Source organism: Vipera ursinii, assembly GCF_947247035.1.
Source record: "Vipera ursinii genome assembly, chromosome: 6".
Taxonomy (NCBI): Eukaryota; Metazoa; Chordata; class Lepidosauria; order Squamata; family Viperidae; genus Vipera; species Vipera ursinii.
The window spans coordinates 44,493,787-44,521,779 of record NC_139515.1 but is presented as its reverse complement, the minus strand read 5'-3'; the positions used below and the strand labels follow the sequence as shown (position 1 = coordinate 44,521,779).

Here is a 27,993-nt window from a genome sequence, read left to right as displayed (position 1 = left end):
CAGACTTTTTCCTCTTGTGAAACCACATTTCCTTCCTAGCCTTCACTTCACTTATCTGGACGATGCTTTTTTAAAAAAATTGAAGAGAGAGAAAGAAGCAATGGTTGTTGTTAGAGGGAAAATGGGGGCTTTACTTCGTGTTTTAATTTCTACCTCCCTGGCCTTTGCAATCTCTGGTAAGTATGACTACAATTTTTCTGTTTCTTTTTTTCCTGGCTGTGAATTCCAAGGGTTACTGGGAATTTTCAAAAGGTTTCTGAAATAGAATAATTAATTTCTAAGGTTTGGTGTATACAACAGAAATAGAGGGATGGGCCATGGAAGCCCATATTTAGATTTTATTCAGAAAGAAAATTAAGTTTTGTGTTTAAAAATTACCTTAAATGTGAGACTCTGAGATGCTGTCTGTTTTTCTGATTTCATATTTTCCAAAAGTTATAATATCACATGCTTATGAATATATATTATATAAAATATTCTGTAAAAATGGAAATGAATAGCAGAAACAAATGCTAACTGAGCGTATTATTTCAAGTAATTGATCTATATCACTGGGACTTTTTAATGAATATTTGGCAGAAAGAAATATAAGAAGTATTGCATCATGGTATTTTATAGTTAGGATTGAATAGTTTTTATCTCAGTGAATTTATTCTTGAATTTACCAGTTGTGTCTTTTAAACATTATAGGAAGAAAAATGTTTAGGAATTGTATTACAATTAAGAGCATTACACCCAAGTCAGTACTATATATAGATATACATATATATGTAGAAACAAATATGTGATCAATAAGGACTAGCAATATATCTGACTGCCATTGCCACTGAATACTGTGCTAGTACAAAATGTGTTAATCTCATCATGTGAATCTATTCTAACTCTGGCTATACTTTTGCAAGGTTTTTTGTTTAAGAAAAAGTAAAGACTGAAATTCAATAAAGCTTTATCGTTATTCATAAGATTGACATTTTGTCCTAACCATTTTGATCTATATATGAATTATTTATACATTAGCATGATGGGAGTGGTGATAAAATGAATGGGTTTGAATTTGTGCTTTTGTTATTGTCCTTATCTTATGAATATTAACAGGTGTTCTACTCTGTTACTATGGATTCTTTGTCTCTCTTTTTTTTAGATAGTTTTCTGATTATCCATGAGCAAAAAGAGCAGTGTATTTATGAAAGTCATAAAATAGCCTATGTGGGAATGTGCAACTTGACCAATATTAATCAGCAGTGGAACTGGTTGCAAGAAGACAAGCTTCTTCATCTTAGAACTGGCCAATGTCTAGCCATTACCAGGTCCAAAGTTGCGCATTCCCGCAAAGTGATTATTGCCAACTGCTCTGAGGCTCCTAGCTGGACTTGTTACAGCAGTGAAGGCCTCCTGGAGGTGAAAAACAGCTCTCTCTTCCTTGAGAAAAGAAGTTCAAGAGTAGTTGTGAAGAAGGGCAGGAAATATCCCCATAGTTGGAAAAAACTTGATGTCAATGAGAAGGGAGAGAACATCCATGAAAATCTTTGTTCAAAGATTGGTAAGCATTTTGTTTGAATATGTTTCCTGTCAACTATAAGATAAGATTTTGAAAGTACAATGACATTTGACTTTAATCATTTAGAAGCACTTTAAAAGCTCTCCAAAATAGTCCAACTGTAGTTTTAAGGACAGTGATAAGAAATGCCTTCTTAATTATATATGTATGTTTGTTATCTTTCTCCATGCTTCCAGGTAGCTTTTCATGGCCTTTCTTGGGGATGGTGAACAGAAAGATGTATTTCCCCCACAGAAATGAAGAGGCCAAGATTAGCAATCATTTAAATACATGGTCATGCTAGTAGTCTGTTTGCCTCTTGAAATTATAGAGCTTAACATTTCTAATATAAAACCAATCATACTAGTAAAAAAAAACCAAAGATCAGTATGCATACTACAATATGGTGGATTAAAAAAAGCAATAGATGAGAAACACTATTTGCCTGAATATATGACTGGAATAAAGTTTGAATTACAGAATGATTTATTCATATCTAATTCTGTTAGCCACTATGTTGAATCAGCATATAGCCCAAAGCCAGCAAAAAGTTTGAATGACTGGTATAGGGCTGATATATTTGATATTTTGTTTTTCTTAATGACCTGGATCAAATAGACATTTGAATGCTCTATCCATGACCAATGAATATGGTATAATGCATTTCTTTTCCATCTAATATATTTTAAACTAACATATTTAGGATATGGAGTGCAATGGCCTATGCAATGGTTTAAAGGTGTGAATAATATATGCCAACCAGAAAATGATAATCAGACAGTCACTGTACTCTCATATTAATGAATTTACTATAGTACACAAGATAGAAGAGGCTCCACCATTGAAACCCTTTCTTTTGCTTTCTGTTTGATCATGTTGATGTTTTAAGTCCTATACATTTTAGTACTGTTTGGGCTGGATGGTTCTGAGCATGACAGATTCAAATTTATTATTTACTTTAAAAAGTATATGTTCTTATATTAATGAAGAAAGCATTAATATATTAAATACATAAGCCTGGATCCAATTGTAACAGGCAAATTGAACATGCAAATCAGGCCATAGCTTGAGTAGACCTCTTTGTGGAAAACTTAATACCTGGAGCATCATTGGGACTGGTTATATACACAGAATATGACTTTCAGTATTCAGGCATTCAGTATTCCTATATTGAAGCAAAAAGGGCACAGAGTTTTATGTATACAATAGAGTTGGTAAGCCTTTAAACAAAAGCATGTAAAATGCTTACTACTTAGCATTTCAGAGATCTGTGGATAGAGGAATGTGATTAAGAACAAATGAGAGATCATGAGTTATTGGATGAATAGTTGTTTAGGGGATTGGATGGAATGATACAAGTAAAATGAAATATGAGCAAAATAGAGGTAGCCTATGTCAGTGACTGTGTTGGCTCTGGTCAGGATTACACTTTCGCCAAAAGAGCATGGATTCTCCTGGATTCACAGTGCCTGCTTGATCTGGGATTCCTCTGCCCAGCTTCAGTTATTGCTTCTTTCTGAGTGAGTGGCCTTAGCAAAAGTTACCAATGCCTTGATCACTTTGGGCTACTGTTCAACTTTTTGGAGTACAACTAAAGATCACTTGGAAACTACAGTTGGTATGGAATGTGGCTGTCCATTAACTGATGGGGTGATTGGAGTTCTTTTGGCTAGGTGCCACTATTTCTGTAGGTACTACATAGCCTGCCAATAACTTTCCAAGTAAAAAATAAAGTGTGAATGTTAATCTATAAAACCCAGCATGGTTTGTCTATCTGTTATCTTTTCCCAACAGAGTATAAAACCATCTTGATGAATTGTTCCATTTGGAAATGGGAATATTATCTTCTGTTCAACCATTTATATTTATTCATAAATAAGTTCGTTTGAATTTTATTGGATTTTAGTGGAAGTTCAGTGATATTTGCTGAAAGGATAAAGTAAAAGCCTTATACCTGAGAATAAATTTTATTTCTTGGAGTAGATTGCATTGAATTTACCAAGTATACATGCATTTGCCTGCACTGTAAATCTTATCGATATCACTCAAATATTGAAATAAAACAATTATGGCAGTTTCTTTAAAAATGTTACTTTACACATTTATTTCAAATTTCTCCCTTACAACTGCTATATGTTTGAATTAGGACTGTAGCTGTTTCAGAAAGTAAGAGTACTGAAAATGCAATCAATTTTTAATGTTAGAAAAACTAATGATATTAAAATATATCTTTGTATTTTAAGAGGTTTGACCAGGAGCCTACTAACATTAATAATTATTTTTATAACTTGAAAAAATTCTTTGGCTCCTATGAGAAAAAAGTTTTAGACATTAAGCTTGACATGAGTAATACCCATACGTTATATCCTCCTTTTGTTTTGTCTGCAAACTTAAGCAGACAAAACAGAGGATAAGAGAAAAGAATATAGCATTTGAACAGAATGACTGATATGGGTTAAGAAGAACTGGCAATAAGAAAGCAAACAAAATGTCTCCCAATTATTCACCTCTTGATCCAATCAGTTCCATTTAGCAGCTGAAATACATGAGCATAATTGCATTTGGTATTCTTTGTGCATTCTAACTTTTTCATAACATTAATATACTATAGTAATATATTATTAGTATAAATAATACTTCTATATAATTACATTATGTAATCATTATATTACTGTAAGAATAGTATTTGTGCTGGTTTTCTCCCATAATCTTGCCTTCAGAGTAGCATTCAGTCAGCAGAAAATAAAGGCCCTAAAACAATAAGTTGACAAGTCAATTTTACTATATTTGAAGTTTACTTTTAAGCCACATGAACAGTTCCTTATACAGATTTCAAATCTAACTTGGAACACACAATTTTGAAAGTAGTTTTGCAAAATGAAACTGTGGGAAGACAGGTTCCATCACCCTTCTTCCATGGCTAGTGAAATTAGTTATGATCTTAGAGTTTAGCCATCACTTTCATTCTATGAATTTCTTCTGGTCCTTTTCATTTTTTACATCTAGCTTCTGTTTTTAACTGAGTTTAGTCCAGGGCTTTTTTTGTCATAGAACGCCCAGAACAGAGTTCCGGCACCTTTTTTGGATGGAACCTTGTAGGTTAGGCAAGACAGGTTGTATGGCATGTGTGAGTTCCGGCACCTTTTTTTTTTTTACAAAAAAAGCACTGGTTTAGTCAATCGAATCAAAGTTCACAATAAATAAAATGATAAAACAAATATTCAAATTAATTGTAATCTAGGAAAATTTGGCTTTTAGATAAGGAAATGTAGCTATATTACCCTTTGGAGAAAGACTGAAAGATTGAAAATCTGACTAAAAAACTTCTTAAATAAAGCTGAGATATGGATTTTAAAAGACATAATATATTAACAATTTTAGATCAGACCCTTCAAAGTTGCATCAGTAGTTTGGGGACAGAGGTAAACATTACATTTATGAAAATATGTCAAAAATATTTAATTTGTTTAGCTAATCAACATAAAAGATGCATTGTGGGGTACTACAGTTAGCATCAGCTTATTCTGATTTCATTAAAAAGGCCGGGCCAGGCAATCTTCCATTACTAAGAGCCATCATTTTCAGAGCACCACCAAAGGCCCATGGAGCATAACAGCCATGTGGCCAGAAATTTTCTGTCCATTTTTGGTTAATGTGCTTATTTATTAACTACATATGCTGCCCATTTTAGTATTGAAGCAACTCTTTGTTTTTGTATTGAAGTAGTTGTTAAACTAGTTACTTAATTTGTTTAATTAGATTTTAAAAAGGTGCAATGGCTCAGTGGTTAAAAAGATGCCATAGAAGGTCTATACTTCGGCAGTTCAAATCCTACCACTGTGTGACGGACTGAGCTCCCACAACTTGGCTCAGCTCCTACCAACATAACAGTTCGAAATTGTGTAAATGCAAGTAGATAAATAGGTTCACTTCAATGGGAAGGTAACAGCGCTTCGTGTTTCACCATAGACACTGAGCTGCGGCCTAATGTTATGCTGGCCACATGACCACAGAAAAATCTTTGGGCAGCACTGGCTCAATGGCCTAGAAATGGAGATGAGCACCGCCCCTAAAGTTGACTAGTTTAGCAGAGCAAAACCCATAGGGATTCTTTTTTTTTTTTTACCTTTTTAAGATTTTACACTGTTTTGTCCATACTTTAAAAAAACCTGAAGGCAATTGAATGTTTAAAGGAGCTATTATGGCACAGCAATATATATTTTTCTACAGCACTGCAAAGAATGAAAGATTAGAAGTTGAACCTTAAATATATTCATGAACAAAGCATAAAAAAATAATGTGTGGCAAAGCCCCTTGTAGACAGAGAGGTAGGCATCCAACTGGTGAGTAACAGAAAACAAACAATATAGTCCAAATATATATACAACCTGCTGCAGGATGCTGGAGTTTCCCCCTTACCACAGTGTGAAATAGTTAAGAGTGCTGATATGGCAGGAAAAAAACAGCTATCAAGACTTTTGAACTATATGTTAGGCTAAGTAACATGCAAGAGGTTTACAACAAGGAATAATTGTCACTGAAAAGGACCTCACAAGAATAAATATCTTAAATAAAAGATAAGTTTTATTTTATTGGAAACATTAAACATGCCTGACAATGTTTTTCAAAGAAATTTATTTCAGGATGAAAGTCTGCCGACTGCTTTTTTTAAAAGAGTAGAAATCATAGGTTGGCATTCTAAACCTTCATAATTATATGCCAAATGATCATATTTGGAAACACCGGCTCTTTATAACCCACTAATTACATTTTTAAAGGGAATCTTCAAGCTAAAATTGTTATATCTAGTAACCAGGCTAGTGTTGTGGCAGCAAAACAAAGTTTTGTTGTGCCTGAAACTCAGTTTTTAGTAGTCGGGTGTCTCTGACAAAAAAAAGATTCCAAAGTGCTATAGGAAGTGTGATGCAGTTGTAACCAATATTCAGCAATTAAATAGTGGGACCATAAAATGTCACAGATTGATCATTACTCTCCCAACATAAAAATATATATTATTTTACCATGGATGAGGTATGAAGTGTAATCATTGATTTCTGTACTAAATTCTGTCATCTCAAAAAGATAAACTCTTCAAACCATAATCCATTGTCAGACATTTGGCAATCATCTCCACCAAGTTATTTGTTAAACAAGTTGACAGACAATCTGTACACCATTTATTATAATGTAGTTCTTGACTAACCAGATTGACTAAGGAGATTCTCAGTCATCCAATGTCATGGTTGTTCCAAAGATGCTTCTTCAAATCTTCTTGGATAAGAAGCAAAGTCTTCAAGGAAAAACAGAGTCCAGTTGCCTTTTGAAAAGGCACCTTTGGGATGACCAACCTGAGTGTGATTATTACCCCAAATGGAGCCTGTTTCTGCTAACACAGAAAGCATCTGCTTGCCAAAATGATACAACTAGTGTCTGGGATGGTTTCCTGTCATGTGCCCTAATAGTGGGTCATGGTTATCATATTTTCATCTACTTAAGCTAAAGAATAAAAATAAGAAATGGATTTTGAAAGATGACAAGCTGACTTTTAGATGATGATGATGTGATGATATTGATGAAATTTTAGATGGCTGAATCAAAAAATCCATTCAGTTTATGTAACTGTCACCAAGTTATTACTTTTCAACAAATACCCAAGTTAATATGACTGATGATTATGTGCTGTCAAGTCAGTGTCAACTCTTAACTACTACCCAGTAATTTTTTTTCAAGATGATCTATCCCAGGGGTGTCAAACTCAATTTCATTGAGGGCTGCATGAGCATTGCGGTTGCCCTCAGAGGGCCGGGTGGGTGTGACCTGGGTGGATGTGGCCTACTGGGTAGGCATGGCTAGAGTGCGTATGGCCTACTGGGTGGGCATGGCCAACTCTACATCGTTTGCATCAAGGGTGCCTATGGGGGCCTGGGCAGGAGTGGGACAGATCTGAGGGTCTCTGGCAGAAGGAGGGTCTCTGGGCCAGGGCCAAGGCAGTGGGGGCCGTTCCCTCACTGTTTCCAGGATGGCTTTGCAGGCCACATGAAACCACTTCACGGGCCGGATCCGGTCCCCGGGCCTTGTGTTTGACATGTCTGATCTATCCTCAGCCTGATCCTTCAGTTAATGGTGTATACTGCTATCATAACTGAGCAAGTTCACCTTGCTGCTGGTTGCCTTCTTTTTCTCTTTCATCTTTTACAACATCATGGATTTTTTAAGAAAGCTAGGTCTTTTCATTGTATGCCCAAAATCTAATAATTTGAGCCATTTGTGCTTCAAGTGGAAACTCTGGATTTGTTTGTTGTATAATCATTTGCTATATCCTTGACTATCAATAATATTGTTAGGAGTTTTTAGTGTTGATCTAGCTTCTTCTTCTAGTACTAAGAGTTCCTGTAAATAGAAAAATATCTTCTAAATCATCATGGATATTGATATCTCAAAATTTCAGTATACTCACATCTTTGATCTTGAATCTTGATCTATGCATCTGTTACCACCTCAGTGTTGGCATCCTTCGGCATACCAGTTCATGGTTGGGTTTTTCTTTTGTGTTCAGATATCTGTTGCGAGACACCTTGTATTTCCATGTCTGTTTCTATCAATGATGTCTTTATAGAAGTCATTGCAATACTGCTTCTTGTCATTTCTCATAGCTCTCTGAAATTCTTTGTTAAGTTTCTTCCTGAGATCTTTTCTTTCTTGTCTTTGGCTTCTTTCTTGGAAAGTTCCACTATTTATTCTGACAATCAGATGGCTTTCTTCTGTTTCTTGTCTTTGGCAGAAATTATCAAGCTGTTTTCCTACTTCATTTTAATTTCCTTAGTCATAGAATCCGATTGTGTTTTCTTCTGTTATTTCCAATTTTGGAATTCCAGTTTCCAATCACAAGTTGCACATCTTGTTTACAGGTTGTAGCAATTTCAGATTGAACTTGACCATAAAGCTCATCAACCTGAATTAATGGCTGGACCATAAACACTCAACATATGAAAGAATTTTTCACTAAGTCTAATTTGTATTATTTGGTTATTGATTGCATTGTATCCAAGCAATTTTTTCTTCTTCCCTGCATGGCATCAGTAGCAAGATAGATTTAAACTTGCATATCATAAATGTCATTGATACTTTGAAAGTATCTTTTTTTTCTGAAGTTGAAAGTCATCCAACCGAAAGGCCCATCAACCAGCACTGCATCATCAATTAATTTTACATACATGCATGTAATTTTCTTGGTAAAATACAGGTATGCTTTACGGTGATCTTCTACTACACAGTATGAACAGGTTCCTTTGCCATTGTCACTAAAGTATTCATTCACCTTAGTATCTCCATATGTCATACTTGCCTGTTATAGGTGCATGCTTGCTTTATCTAGTAAGATGGGATGATCTTCATACTTTGGGTGACCCTGTCAAAATTATATTTTCTTAACATAAATTCTCCCAGAAATGCACACATGCAATGATGAAGCAGTAGAGCCAATTCTGAGGGGGCATATTAGTCTACTACAATAAAAATACTTGTTTTTCAACAATTGTCCCAAAGGTGCTTTTCAAAAGGCAGCTGGATTTTCTTGATTAAAAAAAGCTGAAGAGGTTTCTGGGATGAGAAGTAAATGTTTTCAAAGAAAAAGAAACCAAGAAAGTCCAGGTGCATTTTTAAAAGGATCTTTGAGACAACCCTGACCTAGATAATTGAGAATCTCCATAGACATTTTTCCAACAAGTTATTTACATATCACCTGTTATGATTTCCCTAAACATGATACACTTCAAATGTGATAGGACTATGATGTCCAGAATTCCCAGTCAATTGAAAATGGGCTGGACATAATACTTCAAATTGTAAAAGGCTGAAGTAGAATCGTACAGGACCATATTCTTCAGAGCAGAAAAAATATATGTGTATATTGAAGGGATGCGGTGGCTCAGTGGGTTAGGACGCTGAAGGTCGGCAGTTTGGCGGGTCGAATCCCAAGTGCCATGTAGCAGAGTGAGCACCTGTTACTCGTCCCAGCTTCTGCCAACCTAGCAGTTCGAAAGCACGTAAAAATGCAAGTAGAAAAATAGGGACCACTATGGTGGGAAGGTAACAGCGTTCCGTGCACCTTTGGTGTCTAGTCATGCCGGCCACATGACCACGGAGACATCCTCGGACAAGCGCTGGCTCTTCGGCTTTGAAACGGAGATGAGCACCGGCCCCTAGAGTTGGAAACGACTAGCACGCATGTGCAGGGGAACCTTTACCTTTACCTTATAGCCTTATGAATAGCAGAGAAAGTCAGGGAGAAATAAGATCTGGTCCAGAACTCCTAGCTGGTGTTACTGGTACTGATGAAGAACTGTGATTTAGATCTGACTTCAAATTTTAAGGCTTGTTATTGATGCATGTGCAACTTGCAAGTTAAATGGGAATCATGTGTTAAATATAATATAAAGTAGAAGATTGGGATTTGCCATGTATTGCTTTAACAAACATTTCCCATTCTCAGCTCTCTTTATAACATATGAAACTGGAAAAATACAGTATATGCTACAGAAGAAAATATCCATTAATTATTAATGGTTCACTTGAGCAATTGCAAATATTACTTGGAAAAAATGCTAAGTGGTACAGTTAACAGAAGAAAATAAGAACTGTAAAATGGGAGATTTACCTTAAGGAGAACAACTTATGGAGAACAGCAATAAAGTATCTGAAAGCAAATAATTCCAGATGACACTACAAGAAAATTTTAAACTTTCAGGAAAACTTTACAATTTCCTTCCTTTCCTTTTCTCTTCAATATCCTCTTTCCTCTTCTTGTCCTTGGCTTTCAGCAATAAAACACATGTTTTGAATGTAGAAAGTAGCAGGTTTGATACTTTGTATATCAAGAAACATCTGGGAAAATCTCTAACACTGAAGATAGTCATGATGGATAACACAGACAGACCAGAGAAAATGTTTAGGCTTCCAGGGTCTTTATTTTTCAAATTTAATTGCCTACCATCTCACAGTTCAAGGTGACTTTGAGTGGCCTTGTTTTCATTTTCCCTTGCATCCAAACACTTCAAAAGAAGTCACAGTAATAATAAAATTTAAATAATAGCCATAATAAAACATTTAAAGGAGTAGTTTACAACAAATACGAAACGGAAGCAGATTCAAAACTTGTTTAAGTTTGGGAAGTATGAAATGCCTAAGCGAAGCAGCATTTACAGATTGCCTAAATCAGCATGGAAAAACAACTATCCTGGGACGAATGCTTCTGGTCAGTTTCTCAAAACCATTCCCAAATGGCTGCAGATAATGGTGACAAGATCAACTATCTGACATCATGATTGTCATCTTTAAGAGTTTATTTCAAAGACAGTGCTGAGCCATGTTCTAGCCAAATTAATATGAATGCACTTGAAACTTATTAAATGATTGCATTATTTTGAGAAGGCTCTTATAAGCCAGCAGATAACTGGGGCTAAATTTGGTCTTTGAGAGTAATTCTGATACCTAAAATTGTTCCCAGGATTGAAGCGGGAACCAAACCTTCTTTTAATACTGGCGCTAAATATTTCATCATAATGATAATATTAACTAATTCACTATATGCATTTTGAATCAATTGTGTTTCTGGTTGTTCTATCTGGGCAACACACTAAAATTACTTTTTCTATTTTTGAGTAAGACAGAATAAAATCACTATGCTATTTTGGGCATCCTGATTGTTTGTCAATATACTGCATGTATTTCCATTTTGTGGGATGCAGACAATGGTATATTCCCTTGCAAGGTATTCTCTATTTTATAAATCCTAGTATTGAGTAAAGTCATGATTTGCGGCAGAGATTAGTATCTATGAACTCAGTTATCACCATGGTGTATGAAAGATTGCATCTTGAAATGTAAAAGGAATAAATGCTACAAAGCATGAAATCATAAATCAAATTGATTTACTTTATTTATTTCAAATATTAAATATTTATTTTAAGTAAATAAAAGAGATATGAGTCTATGAAATTAAGAGAAAGAAGAAGAATGAAATAGGTATGAATTAAGATACCTGATCTTCTACAGAAGAATTAAATAGTACATAAGAAAGTGAAGGTATATATTTAAATTCTGAAAATAAAGACTAAAAAGTTTCAAAAATAGTGAATTAGTGCAATCTAACTTGTGTCTGCATATCAAAGTAAGAATTCATATGTTGGTGACAGTTGCATGCCATGCTGCAATGGACTGCAGTAATGAAAGAATCAGAAATGAGTGTTGCAGAAAACTATGGGGTATTCTGAATCCATGCAATTGGAAGTAGGGGTGGGAAAAGGGGGGTTATCTGTAACTATGGGAGAACAAGAGAGTGCAGAACAAGTGATTGGGCCATTTGGCAACCCAAAAATGAATCAGCATGGAAACAGTCTGGATTGGAATCCTGATACAGAAATCAGAGAATTAATGAAGTGGGCCATACCATTTTTGATCATATCACGAGACGATTTTGGAAAAGATAAACAAGGAAGATAAGAAAAGAAATGAAAGAAAAAATAAGGATGAGAATAGAATTAATGCAGAAAGAGAAAATATATGTCTCATATATAAATAAATTCAATAAAAAATATGAAAATAGCTAATTTCTCAGTGGAAAAAAGAAAATATGAGAAAACTGCATGTTACAGAATGCTAAAGAAGGGCATGGAGTTAAGGTAACATTTGAAACATATCTGAAATTTGATTTGATTTGAAACATTTGAACACATGAAAAATGATGCTTGAATGATGTAAAAGACCTATAAGCTAAAAAAAATAAGAGATTGATTGCTGCAAAACATGAGGATGACAGAAAGATATTGTATAACATGTATAGTGAGGAAAAATATATTTGTAAAGAATGTAAACTAAGAAAGCAAAGAATAATTAAAATTAAAAGTTTAATTATTATTTAAAAAACAGATGTAGAGCATGGATGTCAAATTTGCCATGTCACGTGACGTGTCACGATGTATTGCGACTCTTTTTGCATTGCCGGCAATGAGGTGGGTGTGGCTTCAATATGATGAAACCGGCCTATGGGCAGGCAGTTTGACACCCCTGATGTAGAGCAATTTTGAAGGAAATGTAACAAACTTCCAGCAGGGTAAATGGAATTTAAAATAAAAGAAATGAAATGGTAGGGTGAAACTCAAGTAAGAGAATGCTGACAACAGTATTTTAGAAATTTTCATGGGAAAGATGCTAATTATGTCAGACAAGAATTAAGACAGTGCTATCCAACAAAAATATATATAAAAAGGCACTGTTGCTGTGACAACAGTGTAGATGGTGCGACTGACAATAAATTAAAGCAAGGATATGATTTACCTATGATTGTATGCCTCTTTTAAAGGGTGTGAAGACTCCATATGTGCCTAATAATTGGAAGAATGCTACTATTATCCCCCTTTACAGAACAAATTTGGAACACTGAATTCCAAAACTGAAAAGGGATTCATTTATTAGTTGTGCCTTGGAAGGGTTTGGCAGAATTCTGAATAAAAAAAATAATGCAAGAGGTGACAGTGAGCAAAACCTGAGAAGCGCAAAGCAACTTTATGGCAGATAGGGCAGATGGTTGAAAAATGAGTGACTCTTGACTCATAGAACATTCTTCATGGATATGGAGATAAAGAATAGTTGCTGAATATAAAAGCAGTATGTGACAGAAGTAAAACATGCAAAAGAATAAATGCAATCCTTAATTAATTGGAATTAAGCAAATGATGCACTGAATGGCTGATGTAATTATGTATAAATGTAGTAGAAATGCATATGATTAGGGTAGTTGGGTTTTGGCAAGGGAGGTAGTTGGGGACACAAGCATGCATGAATAGCTGGGGACCTCTTTTATGCAGATGTTGCTTTGTTGTTAGCAGAGAACCCAACAGATTTGCAGCAAATATTAAATAGATTGCATGATCCATCATCAAAGAATGTGCATAAAAAGTAATGTCCCAGATACCAAGGGTCGTGGTATCTCACAAGGAAATAAAGTGAATTACTAAAGATCAGTGAAAAATAGTGAAAAATTAATAATTCTGAATGTGTGTGATAGAATTTTTGTTAAAAATAAGAAATTGATGGGAAACATATGAATTCTGGACAGAGGAAGCATGTGATATTAACTGTGTTAAGGATTGAGTGTTTCTTGAAAGAAAGAGAAATGGCTGTGTATAAGATGCTTTTTGGACCACTTTGTTATATGGAAATAAACAATAAATCAGGACAAAACTTCAATATGTTAAATGCGGTAGGAATGTATTATTTTAAAAATGTGTGGCTGAATTAACATGAAATAAATATACTTTGGTAGTTTCACACCAAAGTACACCAGTGTCCCAATTAGTTTTACATAAAACTATCTAGAAATGGAAAAACAAACATAGTTTAAATACTGAAAAGTTACTTTTAAACCTCATATTACTAATCTCAGTTTGATGTCTTATTCACTTCAGCACCCAGGGCAAGATCTGAATTTGCCGATTCTTAGGGCCACTTCTGAAAGTTGCCATTAAATTGGAACAGGACAAGTACAGTTCCTGAGTTCTACAGTGCAGTGTGATTTGGGGTAGTTCTTAGACCTTGATGATTAGCTTATTATATGAAATGATTAAGTTAGTTTCTTCGTGCTATAGGTAGACTGTGGAAACTTTGCTTTGGATTGTCAAAATATGACTGAGCAGTTAAGCACATGTGCATACTAAAGTTATGAATAATCATGGATGCACCTAAAGAAATGGCCATTGTGGATTTCTTTAGAAATCTAACATCAGAGAGCAATGTGGATATCATCTTATCAACCCAGCTCTAAATATAATTATACTTTCAAAAAGCATTTTTCTCAATTAAAAGACTATGTAGTCAGCTATTATTGTAAAACTGAAAACCATTTAACACTATTCATGTTAACAGTTAAGATGTGATTAATATTTCAAACTATTTCTATGTATGTTGAGCCCTGATTTTATATACATTTATTCCTCCTAGATTTCCAAGTTGCTGAACCATTGGCTCAGAGCACTAAAAACCCATCCTTTCCCTTTAATCCTGTAAGCTATAGTCCACAGAATTTTCTTGACAGTGGCAATACAATGATTTCCATCAGAAATGTTACACAAAACAACTATAAGACTATGGGCAAATTCAGTCTTAACCAGAATTTATTTGAAGTGACAGAAAAAAACTGGATTCCTACAACTACTCATCATTTCTCTAGCACTACAAATGAGGTAAGATAATTTATTCACTGGAAAAGCTTTCCTTTCCTCAACTATATTTTGGAATAAAAAAGGAACAATAAGATCATAATCCAGTATATTGAGTCTGATAACTGATGTTGATGTACATGTTACTTGATTGCAGTACAATGTTATCATCCACAAGTTGTTAGGAGTTTCCAGAGGCTCTTGCTCCATAGATAACTGGATGTAAGACTCTCTGATTGAAGTTGGGCTCTAGGGAACAGATTCTATTGTATATCCCTGTTGCTCAACATCATCCCTGCCTGAGCTGCTGGATTTCATTGCTGGGCTGGTGAGTTAGACCCAAGGCTTACGGTTCTTGAGGACTTCGATCTGCCACCCAGAAACATTGAATCTAGGACATCTCAGGACTTCATGGTCATGGCACTGACCCAGATTATCAAAAACTTGATGCATCCTGGAGGCCACACATTAGTTTTTGTCTCAGTGCAGTTAAGATGCAATCTGGTCTTGAAGGATATTTTTATTACTGTGGTCAGATCACTTTCTAATTGCTTTGCAGCTTGGTGAAAAGTGGGACAGAGCCTGCTAAATCAGCTAGTAATTGCTGATCCTGGCTGGGAATCAGAGGGAACTTGGAGTCTCCATGAGGGTTTAATGGGTAGTTCAGCTGAGACCCTCTTTGCAGTTTATACCTATAAATTAACCTATAAATTAAATACATAAATGCACAAATATTGTGGGTGTTGATCTGGATCCTTATTTTGCTTATAGCCATCACTGATAGCCCTAGAGCGGTAATAAGGATCATAGAGAATTATTGAGGTAAATTGAATTGTACTGCTCATTTCATTTATCCAGCCAAGATTTGGTCATAGGTTTCTCATGTGTCATATCAATATCAAACTAGAGCTATTTTGAACTGTATGAGAACAATGACAGCTGCTCCATTTGGCAACCCAGAAATGACTACTCAAAATTGGGTAAGCTTGTGATAGAAATCCAGCATTAGCCTATTAGCACTGTTTTGGGGGGAAAGTTTGTGGTAAAGGTACAGTTATAAGTCTCAGGTGTTAATGCAAGACAAGACTTCTACATATACATGGATTTTGGAAAGAAGTGCCGTGGCTGACATAGGCGCTGACATGCAGCACATTCAAAGGCATAACTGGGTGAAGGAGTGGGTGAAATAAGAATCTGTTCCAGCTGTTTGCTTTGTTCTCAGTCTAGATGGCTGTTCTGCATGGTCCAAACCTTTCTAATTCCATTTCAGCCATGTTCCCCTATTGCCATAAGAGCATTAATGATAGACCAGCAAAGGCATTGGGCGTTTGCACATCAGTTAAGAGGTGGTTTGTGAGATGGATCTTCAGCTACAGAATTATCTTTCCAGTGACAGAAAGAACTATGCCATTTTTAGAATTAAAAAGATTGCTAAAAATGTAACCATTGCCATATTGATTTTTAATTATATTTTATCCTTAAACTCGATTATTTTTAAAAATGGAATTCAAGAGCAGCCTGGAAGTTGCAAACCACTAGCCAACTATCTCAGCAACATAAAGCTACTGTAATTCTAACTTTTATAATGTTCTTCAGTTAAACTTCTTGAAGAAACCTGATAATACAATTTCATTCACACTTGACCAGAAGCAAACTGAATGGAATTGTGTTGAATTTATTTCTGAATAATCATGAATAAGGGCATTTAAGACTACATTATTACCAATGAAGAATCACTATGGACACTTACTCTCAGCCACTGATTTCACCTCACTAACCTTGTGCTTCCTTCCACTGTGGGAATGTTCTCCTGGCTTCAGTAGAAAAGGAAATGGGACGAAGGTTCATCCAGCTGGCCAGTAGAAGAGTGAAAAAATGGTACCCCAGCCATGGTTCCACCCTTCTATTCTCATTTCCTCATTTCCATTTTCTTTCAGTAGGAAAAAAGTGATTGCATTGGCAGAACAACAAAGCCTTTTTTCTGGATACTCCTGAAGCATTTTGGAGGGCAGGGAAATCAAGACAACAGACCACTTCAGGAAGGAGGGGGGAAAGCCCAGGAGTGATGAGATGGGATGAGGTTTCACCAAGATGAACCTACCCATCCTGCAGCTCTGAATGAAATGCTGCCTGATACTGCCCTCACAATATTTCCTCTGGATTCATAAAAAAATTGATGAATCCAGCTTCCCAACCTATATTGTATCTTGCAAATGTGGGATCAACCCCTAAAGAATGAGGCCAGTGGGTCCCCCCTGTGGGAAGTAGTATGTCTTCAGATTTTAGAATGCTATGACAATAGAAAAGGATAGATAGATAGATAGATAGATAGATAGATAGATAGATAGATAGATAGATAGATAGACAGACAGACAGACAGACAGACAGATAGATTATAGATAGATAGATTCCTATAATTGCCCAGCTAAACAAGACACTCTGGGTGGCATATATCATAAAAATATAAACAGTTAAAAAGTGCAAAATAGATATATATGCTCTCCATGCATATATGCCGTTCTCAGCCTGCCAGATCTTAATCTAGCTAAGAAATGGGATCCCTAACACACTCAGAGCCCCAGGCCCATAACCACCCCTTTACAGCCTCATGAAAGGTCAACAGGTTCAGGGTCATCCTAATCTCTGAAAGGAGAATGTTTTAGTGGGCAGGGCCAATGACAGAAAACACACGCCTCCTAGTCGCCATTAGCCAACATTCCTTGGCTCAGGGATCTTCAAACCTGGTCCTTTTATGACTTGTGGACTTCAACTCCCAGAATTCCTCAGCCAGGCATGCTGGCTGAGGAGTTCTGGGAGTTGAAGTCCCCAAGTCATAAAAGGGCCAAGTTTGAAGACCCCAGCCTTGGCTGATGGGACCTGTATCATGCCCAAACTGCTAGACTGAATTGGATGGATGGGGAGGGACGAGCAGAGGTTGAATGGCTAGCTAGTGAATTTAATTACTTCATTAAACACTCTTTCACTGATTTCTCAAGGTGCAAAATCAGCTTACATTTAGTCTCGCAGCTCCAACTTCTTTAATGAAGATAATCGCAACCCTAATTATACTCAGGATAGTGTACTTCTGTAATGGTCTTGCCAAGGCAAGTGAGAGTCTGGCTTAGCTAACAACACTAAGCTCACAGATGACTAGTTCAGGATGTACCTTTAGGTCAAACTGGCATGCACCCTTGGGTCAAAACTTATTTTGAAATTCTGTATGATTGAGGCAGATTTAAGTATCTAAACAGTAAATGAATATCTAACTCTTACAGGCACTGGACAAAATGTTTAATCTCTTTGAACATGTTTATTTTAAAGCATTTGTTTTGGGAGGTTTTTCCAGAAGGCTGACATGCTATTGAACCCTACTGAAAGTAGTGCCTTTAAGCCTTGGCCATCTCTCAAAAGTGGGAAACTTCCCCATTCAGTGGTTATCTACTACCGTGACCAGTGCAACCTTATAATATAATGTCCTATGTTGCAGCATTGTTTTAGGAATCCTGTCCATCTCCCAGAAACTTAAATGACCCAACCTTCAACCTACTGCTAATAGGTGGGTTGAGACTTGATGGTGTCTTCATAGCTGGTCCAGGTGAAAGAGGTGTTAGAAGCCAAGATTGGTGGCCATAGCTCCACTGGTTTTGCTGCCATTATGGCCACAGTCTAGCAATCACTACAACCTATCTCCCCAAAAGAACTGTTGTCCCAGCTGCCAGTTCTCTCCAGTTGTCTGACCAATTTGTCACCCAAAATCTGGGTAACTTTTTCCAAAGTTCTCCCAGCGGGTCTTAGTTCACTGGCTAAGAGTCTTGTTCAGCTATTTTGTTTTGCCTTCTTAACACTAATTCCTACTTGAGTTATATTCCCTCTTCCAATCATCCATCTTATACACTGACTACTCTCACTAATACTATTTTAGACATTTCAAGATAAATAGTAAAATAAAAACCAGGGGGATGATATGAAAATGGTGAATGCTTTTCTCTCTATACCAGCCTCCTTCTCTGTAGACCTTCTCTATACATCAAACATATTGTTTTTCAATTGCCAGCCTGCTTATGCCACTATTGTTACAAAGCATAATACTGCCAGGAAGCAAGAAATCTGATAGAATTATAGGTTGTCCAGAAAATGCTAGTTTTATCCATCTGTCCTAGTCAGCCTGGTATTCTATTAAAGACAGAGATGAGGGAGCTCTTCCCAGGAAGGACCAAATTTGCTACTCAAGTCTATCTATTCTCCTAGTATCCACAAAATTGGAAGTAGAAAAGTTACACCATCTCATAAAAGAAACCTATATGTGGGCCAAGAAGCAACAGTGAGAACTGGACATGGAACCACTGATTGGTTCAAAATTGGGAAAGGAGTCCGGCAAGGCTGTATACTGTCGCCTTGCCTATTTAATTTATATGCAGAGCACATCATGAGAAAGGCAGGGCTAGATGAATCAAAAGTTGGAATTAAGATTGCCGGAAGAAACATCAACAACCTAAGATATGCAGATGACACCACTCTAATGGCAGAAAGTGAAGAGGAACTAAAGAGCCTCTTGTTGCGAGTGAACAAGGAGAGTGCAAAACTTGGGCTGAAACTAAACATTAAGAAAACCAAGATCATGGCATCCGGCCCTCTCAATTCCTGGCAAATAGATGGGGAAGAAATGGAGGTAGTGACAGATTTTATTTTCCTGGGCTCCAAGATCACTGCAGATGGGGACTGTAGCCAAGAAATTAAAAGGCGCTTGCTCCTTGGGAGGAAAGCCATGGCAAATCTAGACAGCACACTAAAAAGCAGAGACATCACCCTGTCAACAAAAGTGCGTATAGTCAAGGCTATGGTCTTCCCAGTTGCAATGTATGGCAGTGAAAGCTGGACCATAAGAAAGGCTGAACGCCAAAGAATTGAAGCCTTTGAACTCTGGTGCTGGAGAAGACTCCTGCGAGTCCCTTGGACTGCAAGGCGATCAAACCGGTCAGTCCTAGAGGAGATCAACCCTGACTGCTCTTTAGAAGGCCAGATCCTGAAGCTAAAACTCAAATACTTTGGCCATCTAATGAGAAGGAAGGACTCACTGGAGAAGAGCCTAATGCTGGGAAAGATTGAGGGCAATAGAAGAAGGGGACGACAGAGAATGAGGTGGCTGGATGGAGTCACTGAAGCAGTGGGTGTGAGCTTGAATGGACTCCGGAGGATGGTGGAGGACAGGAAGGCCTGGAGGAACGTTGTCCATAGGGTCGCGATGGGTCGGACACGACTTCGCAACTAACAACAACAAGGCCTCCTCTAATGTCCTGGGAACTTTAACACCCTCAAAAAGCAAGTGGACAGATATCATTATTATCCAGTTTTTGAGAATTATTTGGTTTGATGCAAAACATCTTCTGCATTGCTCAGTACATGGGCTGTTTGCTGGATAGCCTGAAGATGCTATCTATGTCTTGAAAGGAGGTTCACAGGAATATTTCAAAATAGTATTGTGCTGGAATCCCTGGAAGTGCCAAGCTGAAACATGCTGGGATTAATGATGTGTAAAAGTTCTATTTTCCCTGTTATTTACATTCCATGTTTCCCCTCAATGAAGCAGCCACAGGCATTTTAATTCTTTCCCAGTAATAGCTATGGATAATTTTTAATCTGAGTTTAAAAATATAAACTGTCTTTCATTTAATTTATGTTTACATCAAATTATAAATTCAGATGGAATTCTGACCTCTTCAAATCTCAGGGCTCCAATTCAAACTGAATCAGCACTAATGCACAAAGGTTATTTGGGAGGTGAGAATTCAAGCAAAGAATCTCAAAAGAATGGCTCAAACTTGGAAAACGTATCTTAAAAATAAGCAATTAGGTACAATAGGATGAAAAATTATTGAAGCAAGGCATTTATACCTTGATGAGATTTGACTTGCTGATAACTCACAGGAAAATAGATGTTGCTATCATGTAAATTAATGTAAAAAGTATTCAGGGGTTTTTAATTTTTGTAAAAATGAAATTGAGCAATGGTAAATTTAAAGGAAACCTTATATATCAAGACAACAGGAATGATTTCACAACTTTTGAATAAACTTTTTAAGGATTTGTATAAATGCTCTATAATGAGAAGGGTTCTCTACAGACCTGTTCTGAATGATTTTATTAGCTGCTGAGGCTTGTTCTAGTGCAGGGGTTTGTCAACCTTGTCAATTTTAAATCAACTTGTGAGCTTCAACTTACAGAATTCCCCGAAAATTGGACACACTTGGAAGTCCCCTGTTTATAAGCTGAAATAGACAATAGTTCCAAGTATACTGCTCAAAAAAATAAAGGGAACACTTAAACAACACAATGTACTGTATTTAATAGTAGGATGTCTTATCTTGTGTTCCCTTTATTTTTCTGAGCAGTATAGAAGTTAGAATGTGGAATCCTGCAGGGATTGCTTCTCTCTTTTTATTTTTACAAACACAAAGTTATTCTTTTTTTTCAGAGTTAAAATAATTTGTTAATGCTGTTTTCCAAGAACAAAACCATTTATTTCTTTTAATTATCTATATTTCTAACGGAAATATACCTGGGGCAGAATAATGGTCACTTTAAATGCAGATGCTGATGGAAGAAAAAAAGTAAAATAAATTTTCCATGTTTTTTTTTTTCCTTTTTCCACAGAACTGATTATTGCTGAACATAAGGTTCTGCTTGATATGATATTCAAAATGAGAATGGCTATATTGATTGTGAGGAAGAAAAGTAACTGCTCTAGGCTGATTACTGATTTACTCAGCTTAGATAACAAAAAGGAAATTTCTGTCTTTTTTAAAACAACAACCAAAAAAAGCTACAAGGCTTTGTTAGGGAAAAAATGGCTATTATCTCAGCTCTGAAGGGCATTATATACTTACAGCCAAGTTTTGCCAAGGCTGTTGTTTGGGGGTTAACTACCACCTTTGCCTCGGCACCCATAATTTGGAGTTGCGATCTTATGTTAGGAAATTATTCTGAGCACATTTCTGGATGTGCTCAAAATGAGACGTCGAAGGCTGGGGAAGCGGAGAGGCCAAGTGACTCGGACAAGCCGAGCTAAAACCGAGTTAAGAGTCTGGAAGTTGAAAGATGGCAACTGGACTTTTTTTTCTTTTTGGTCTGAAAGGTTTCGCCGCTTAGCCAAGTAGCTTCTCCAGTCTGTGAAACCAAGAGGTTTACATAGGACATTCCAAGGGGAGGAGAAACGCCTGAAGGAAGTCATCTCCCTTCCATCCAGTGTCAGAAATAGCCCTGGGAAAGAAGTCCCAGACGAGGGAGGGAAGGAGGAAGGAAGGAAAAAGGGAGGGGTGGAATTGCTTGCGGCGGCGAAGGAGGAGGAGGAGGAAAGGGGGGCGGTGATAGGATGGGTAGGTAAGAGCGAGGGAGAGCGCCCCGGGCTCCGGGAGCAACGGAGAGGCAGGGTGGGAAGGGAAAGTTCGGGCGCGGAGGCAGAGCTCTCCGCCCGTGGACGACGGAGGGAGAGCAGCTAGACTTTCCGAAGCAGACGCCGAGGTCCAAGGCGCCTGGCGAGGGCCGGGTGAGAATGGCACCTTCCACGCCGCGCCTGCAATCCGCCGCGGGGTACAGTCCTCGCCCGGCCGGCGGGAAACTTCCCCGGAGCCTCCGGAGAGCCTGCAAGAGTCAAGCTGGCCACTAGAGGGCCGCCGTGGGCCGCTGCGTCTGTCGACCCCGCGGGCACTGGGGAAGCCGCCAGCCGCCGCCGCCGGCGGGGCAAAAGGAGGTTCCTCGCCGCCAGCCTTGCAGATCCAAACGGATGGCAAGGCTGAAATGCGGAGCGGGAGGCTCTTGGTGGATTCTTGCGCTGGCCCTTCTCAAGGTGGGTGACAGGCACTCGCGCGGGGGACGGGGGGGGGGCTCGCCAGGTAGGGCGCGCATCCCCCTTGCCTCCTTGCTCCCCTCCTCCCACTCCGGCTCTTTCTTCTCCTATCAGTTCTCGCTAACTCTCCCACGACTTTGCCCTCCGCATCAGCCTTACCTTAACCGGCGAGCTGAAGTTTCCCGCTTGGAAACTCTTCGGACCGAAGACAACCTTTCAAAATCTAGTGACTGAGTACTGAGTCATTATTTCGCGAAGACCAGGGCTCCCGCAGAATAACAGAGTTGGAAGGGGCTTTGGAAGTCTTCCAGTCTACTCTCTGCCCACCTTCCCCTTCGTCTGCAGCATCGGGGAGCCTAGAGTGAGAAGTGAGATTTTTGTCGGGACAGCAAAAATCTGGGAAATTGGGAAGATGTAACAACTCCTCTTAGGTCCGGCTGTATTTTACAGCTCTTGTGTTACAAGTTACTCACACCTGCCTGCACACACACACGTGTGTGCTCTCACACACCAAGGAGAAGTGACAGTTTCGTTCCATAGTTTGAATTTTAGCTTTTTGTGGGTTTTTCTGGATTAATTAAGGTACAGGTATCCTGAAAAATATTTCAGGATGATTGTGTTGAAAATGCAACAACCTTTAGAATTTGCCCAGTTCTCATAAGTAAGAGTAAATTAAAAAAAGAAGAAGAAGAAAGCATTTACTCCTAAATGGCCTTTGCTGTTTTTGATTGTTCTCCAGAGTGGTCTAGCTGCTCCAGTCAAATGCACCATCAACCAGACAGAATGGAAGGTCTTCAGCCAGTCGGTTTATCTCAGATGGAACAGTATGGGCAACCTCTGTAATTTCAGCGTAATCTGCAGCTCCGGCAAGTTTTTATCCAGGGATTGCCAAGCCATCCAGAAGGACAATGGTTCCTATGAATGCAACTTCAGTGGCTTGGAAGCTGGGACTTTGTACTCCATCAGGATTGTTTCTGTCTCTGATGGAGAAACTAGCAATATCACCCTGCAAACAGGTACAGCTTGGCTGATCGTTGGGGGGGGGGATAATTAGAAACTGAGGGAGGATCTTCCCTGCTCTATTTTCATCCTGATGCTAATCCTGAATTTGTAGAGATTGTTATGTAACATGAAATTAATGTGAAAGGTTCCTAAACAGCATCATGAGGTAGATGACATAAAATGATATTATTTGAAATCTCTAAACACAAATCTCTTGTATAAGTATATGATACTTTAACTGTGTATCTCTATTCTTATTTACAAATTACAAGTTCCTAATTGCTAGAGCTGTTAACTTTTTGCTAAGCATATTTCCTTTCATCAGACTTTAGGAATCTTTTCAATTATATTAGTCTTGCCCAGTGCTTATCAGCTTTCCCCCAAATTGTTGCCCGCTAGGTATGTTTAGCTATAATTACCAGCATCTCCAGCAAGGATGGTCATTCTGGATTGGGGATTAGTGAGATATCAAGTTGGGGAATGGCTATCTGGTCATGGATTTGCACAGGAAATGATGATGATGTTTGTTCATGAGTATATCTGATTTCAGAGGGACGCGGTGGCTCAGTGGGTTAGGACACTGAGCTTGTCGATCAGAAGGTCGGCAGTTTAGTGGGTCAAATCCTGAGTGCCCCATAACAGAGTGAGCGCCTGTTACTTGTCCCAGCTTCTGCCAACCTAGCAGTTCGAAAGCACGTAAAAATGCAAGTAGAAAAATAGGGACCAGTACGGTGGGAAGGCAACAGCGTTCCGTGCGCCTCTGGCGTCTAGTCATGCTGGCCACATGACCACGGAGACGTCCTCGGACAAGCGCTGGCTCTTCGGCTTTGAAATGGAGATGAGCACCCTAGAGTTGGAAACGACTAGCATGCATGTGCGGGGGAACCTTTACCTTTACCTTTATATCTGATTTCACCCTAATAACCATATTAAAATAATATTGCCTCCTTGCTTAAAGTACTTAATTCAAATCACTTATAAAATTCATGTAGCCATGTAAAGTAGCAAAAAGGGATAAGTGATCTAAATCTATTTTTTTAAAGTCTGCAATGGTAATGTCTATTAATTTTAATATGGGCACAAAACAATTTTCAGTGCTTTTATAAAAGGATTTTATATATTCCACTATATCTGTATATTATACAATGTAATATATCTATATATTAAGCTCACAATGTAAGCATTAAAATAACATTCTGTATATGTGTAGACAGATTGCTAACATAAATATTGCATATATGTCTCAAAATATAAGTAACAAATTGTACATTTCTTCTGATTCTAATTTGACTACAAGATCAATAGGAGAGCTGTCTCTATCCATAGAGAACATTTCTTCTTTATTTATTATCAGGAAATCTTTGTTCCTTTTCTGATGAAGAGAGAGAGAGAGAGAAGGGCAATGAGAGATAGAGAAAAAGATGGTGAGGTAGAAGATCAGCAGAAAAAAAAACAATACAGTAGTAAAAGATAGGAACTTTCACTACCTGAACACAGTGTTTGTGTGTGTATGTGTAGCAAAGTTTTCATCTCCTGTCTTTCCTTTACAAAATTATTTACACCTAAATTAATATTTCAGTTTGCCTTTTTCCATCTGATAGTAATATTAGAAATTATTTTAATACACTTGTATTTATAGTTTTGCCACATGACAAAAAAGTTTTTAAAAACTAAGCTCTATATTATAGATTCAGAGCCATCTGACTGTGTATGTACAATAGCATTAATCAACATGTTTTTCTTTCACGTCAGTTATGTGAAAAATAAAGATTCTATACTGAATAAATTCTGCATTGCAATAGTGGCAAATATCTGTATTATTAAATTTTAAACAAACAGATACCAAATGCAAGATAAAAATTGAACTAAGAGAAATGTCATGGAAGCATAGTGAATTTCTTTAAAAAATTATTAAATGAAAGTGAAAATTAAAAGTTAACCAAGCTCATTTCTTGTATACATCTTCTTTTTCTTGCTAGAATATGTGTAGCAAACTGTAAAATATCTTTATAGAAATATTTGATTTCCATGATATATCGCTTTTGGGCACTTGCCAGTCAAGAAGTTTGCAACAATGCAAATGGTTTTTAAGTGTTTGCTTCCAGACCAGAGTTTCAGGCCAGGCACTTCCCAAACTCATTGTTCCTTTGTTCTAGCGGATGTCCAAAGGACTGAGTGTTTTGTGTTCTGAGCTAGATAGATTAGATAAAGACTGAATTTCTGAACTTCGCCTTCTAGGCACGCAATCTTTTAATTTGCTTTAGGAGCTGTATCCCACCTCTAATTTGTCATTTCCAGACCTGTTTATATTAAGAGCAATCCAGACTAAGAAGCCCTTTAAAAGTCTCTACCTTCCATTGAGAGATGAAACCTAGGAAAGCACTTTCTTTTGATTAGACCAGTTTTTCTCAACCTTGGCAACTTTAAGCTGTGTGGATTTCAGCTCCCAGAATTCCCCAGCCAACACATGGTTGTCCCAAATTGGCAGCATTGGTCAGAATCTTGGGCAGGCAATCTTGAATCCTTATTCAGAGTAGCAGAGATAAAACTCGGAGCTTTTCTGCATTCTGCTGTTGACTTGAATATGTGGCTTAAAGTGGGCATAAATCCTGAAAAGGTTGACTCTGAACAGGTTGACTTTTCCATCCTGAAAGTTCAGAGCTGGTAGCAAATAATTAAAAACATTTTTTATCAACTGTTTCTTCCATATCTCACTACTATCTGATAACTACCATATTCCTCTAGTCAAGGTCATATTTTTTTCAACTAAGATATTTCAGAAACCACTTAAATAAGTTTGGTAAGGTACCTGACAGTTTTCTGTAACAGCATAGAATGTTATTTAGGCTATGATAATCTTGTCACCTTTATATTGTAGTGACTCCCAAAACAATGCCTTCTTCCTCCTTTTCCTGGATTGTGTGTCTTCCTTTCACTGTGCAACCTAGCTGAAGAACATGCTCAGGCATAATCCCATCATCTGTATATTATATAGATGATCCTTGATACTGAATAATTATTGTATTGTTTGTGCCATCCTTTATTCCTAGCAGTTGAAGAAGGAAGGCAGGAACAAAATTTTCTTCATTTAACATTTTAATTTAGTTTATAATTAAAACGTTGATTTAATTGTAAGTATTTAGATCTATAAATGCACAAGCAAAAAGAAATGTCTATTATAGATAAGTTCGCAGCCTTTTAATTTTCTTAGGCCGGACAATTTAGCCTTTGTCGCAACTTCCTTCTTCTAGTTCCCAAATATCTAATTCCTGCTGGTCTACCTTCTTTATTTGATATGTGGTTGAGCTCAGTTTAGGTCTTGAATAACAGCTATTCATACATTTATCTTACATATAAAAAGTATTCAGACAGTTGATGTGCTTTGAATTATTGGCTTTGCTCATTTGGTTACCACCTTGTTTGCCTTGTTTTTGTTTGTTGGAAACTCATAGATCCGTTGCCCCCTGCAAGATTTGAAATTAAGAAGGACAAAGTTACAACCACCTCTTTACAGGTTTGGTGGAGCCCATCCTTAGGGAAAGTGGATTGGTATGAGCTACAATTACTTAATGGCAGCAAAAAAGTGGAGGAAATACTAGTTCCTGGAGGCATTTCTAGAAGTGATCAGATATTTGCCAATCTCATCCCTGGCAATAAATACACCATCACCATAAGAGCAGTTGCTGGAAATAAAAAAAGCTCATCAGTTGACATCAGTGGGTCTACTGGTAAGAATGCTGTTGATAGCGATATTATATTCACCAATATTATTTCACTTATGTTCTTAATTTCTCTTTCCCCAAAGAAAAGAAAACAAATGAGAATTCCTTAAATATAAAAGAATTTTGAGATGGTTTGTGAATAGCCATAGACGTTTGTGGGGTCCATGGGATGGCAAATGACAAAACATGCATACTGACATCATTTTGTAAATAAGGTGACTTATGTACTCACTTCATACATCAGGATGCAAGCATATGATTTAATTTAAATTATATATTAGCAATAGCACTTAGACTTATATGTCGCTTCATATCTTACAGCCCTCCCTAAGTGGTTTACAAATGTCAGCCTATTGCCCACACAACAGTCTGGGTCCACATTTTATCAACCTTGGAAGGATGGAAGGCTGAGTCAACCTTGTAATATAATAATATCATAATATAAACTTATTATAATTGAAATTAACATGTAATTTACCTGTTCATGCCACTCTGGTTTGCTGAGGACATTGCAGGCAATTAAAATAGACAGAAATCCAACATTTAGCAAAAAAGTTGGCATAGTTATTTAAGAAGAAGCAGTAAATTGAGCTTTCTCACCTTATTTATAGCAATAAATATACTGTACCATTCAGATGCCATTTGCCATAATTATATATAATCTGTGTCCCACAC

General features: G+C 37.3%; 2 protein-coding genes across 2 annotated transcripts in view; both read left to right on the top strand.

Annotated features, from left to right (window-relative positions):
* Positions 1–96: 96 nt before the first annotated feature.
* Positions 97–16,440, top strand: LOC310641976 (uncharacterized protein; the record flags this gene model as incomplete). Its single annotated transcript, XM_083365352.1, has 4 exons — positions 97–176; positions 1,142–1,540; positions 14,534–14,775; positions 16,348–16,440. The coding sequence occupies exons 1-4, from the start codon at positions 101–103 to the stop codon at positions 16,438–16,440; spliced, it is 810 nt and encodes a 269-aa protein (XP_083221478.1). The 5' UTR covers positions 97–100.
* A 5,777-nt stretch (positions 16,441–22,217) lies between these two features.
* PTPRB (protein tyrosine phosphatase receptor type B) overlaps positions 22,218–27,993 on the top strand; it is a 50,787-nt gene continuing 45,011 nt past the window's right edge. The window contains exons 1-3 of the mRNA XM_083365424.1: positions 22,218–22,594; positions 23,334–23,610; positions 27,049–27,324. Coding sequence (XP_083221550.1) covers positions 22,532–22,594; positions 23,334–23,610; positions 27,049–27,324 — 616 coding nt within the window. The 5' untranslated portion in view covers positions 22,218–22,531. The remainder of the gene's footprint in view (positions 22,595–23,333; positions 23,611–27,048; positions 27,325–27,993) is intronic.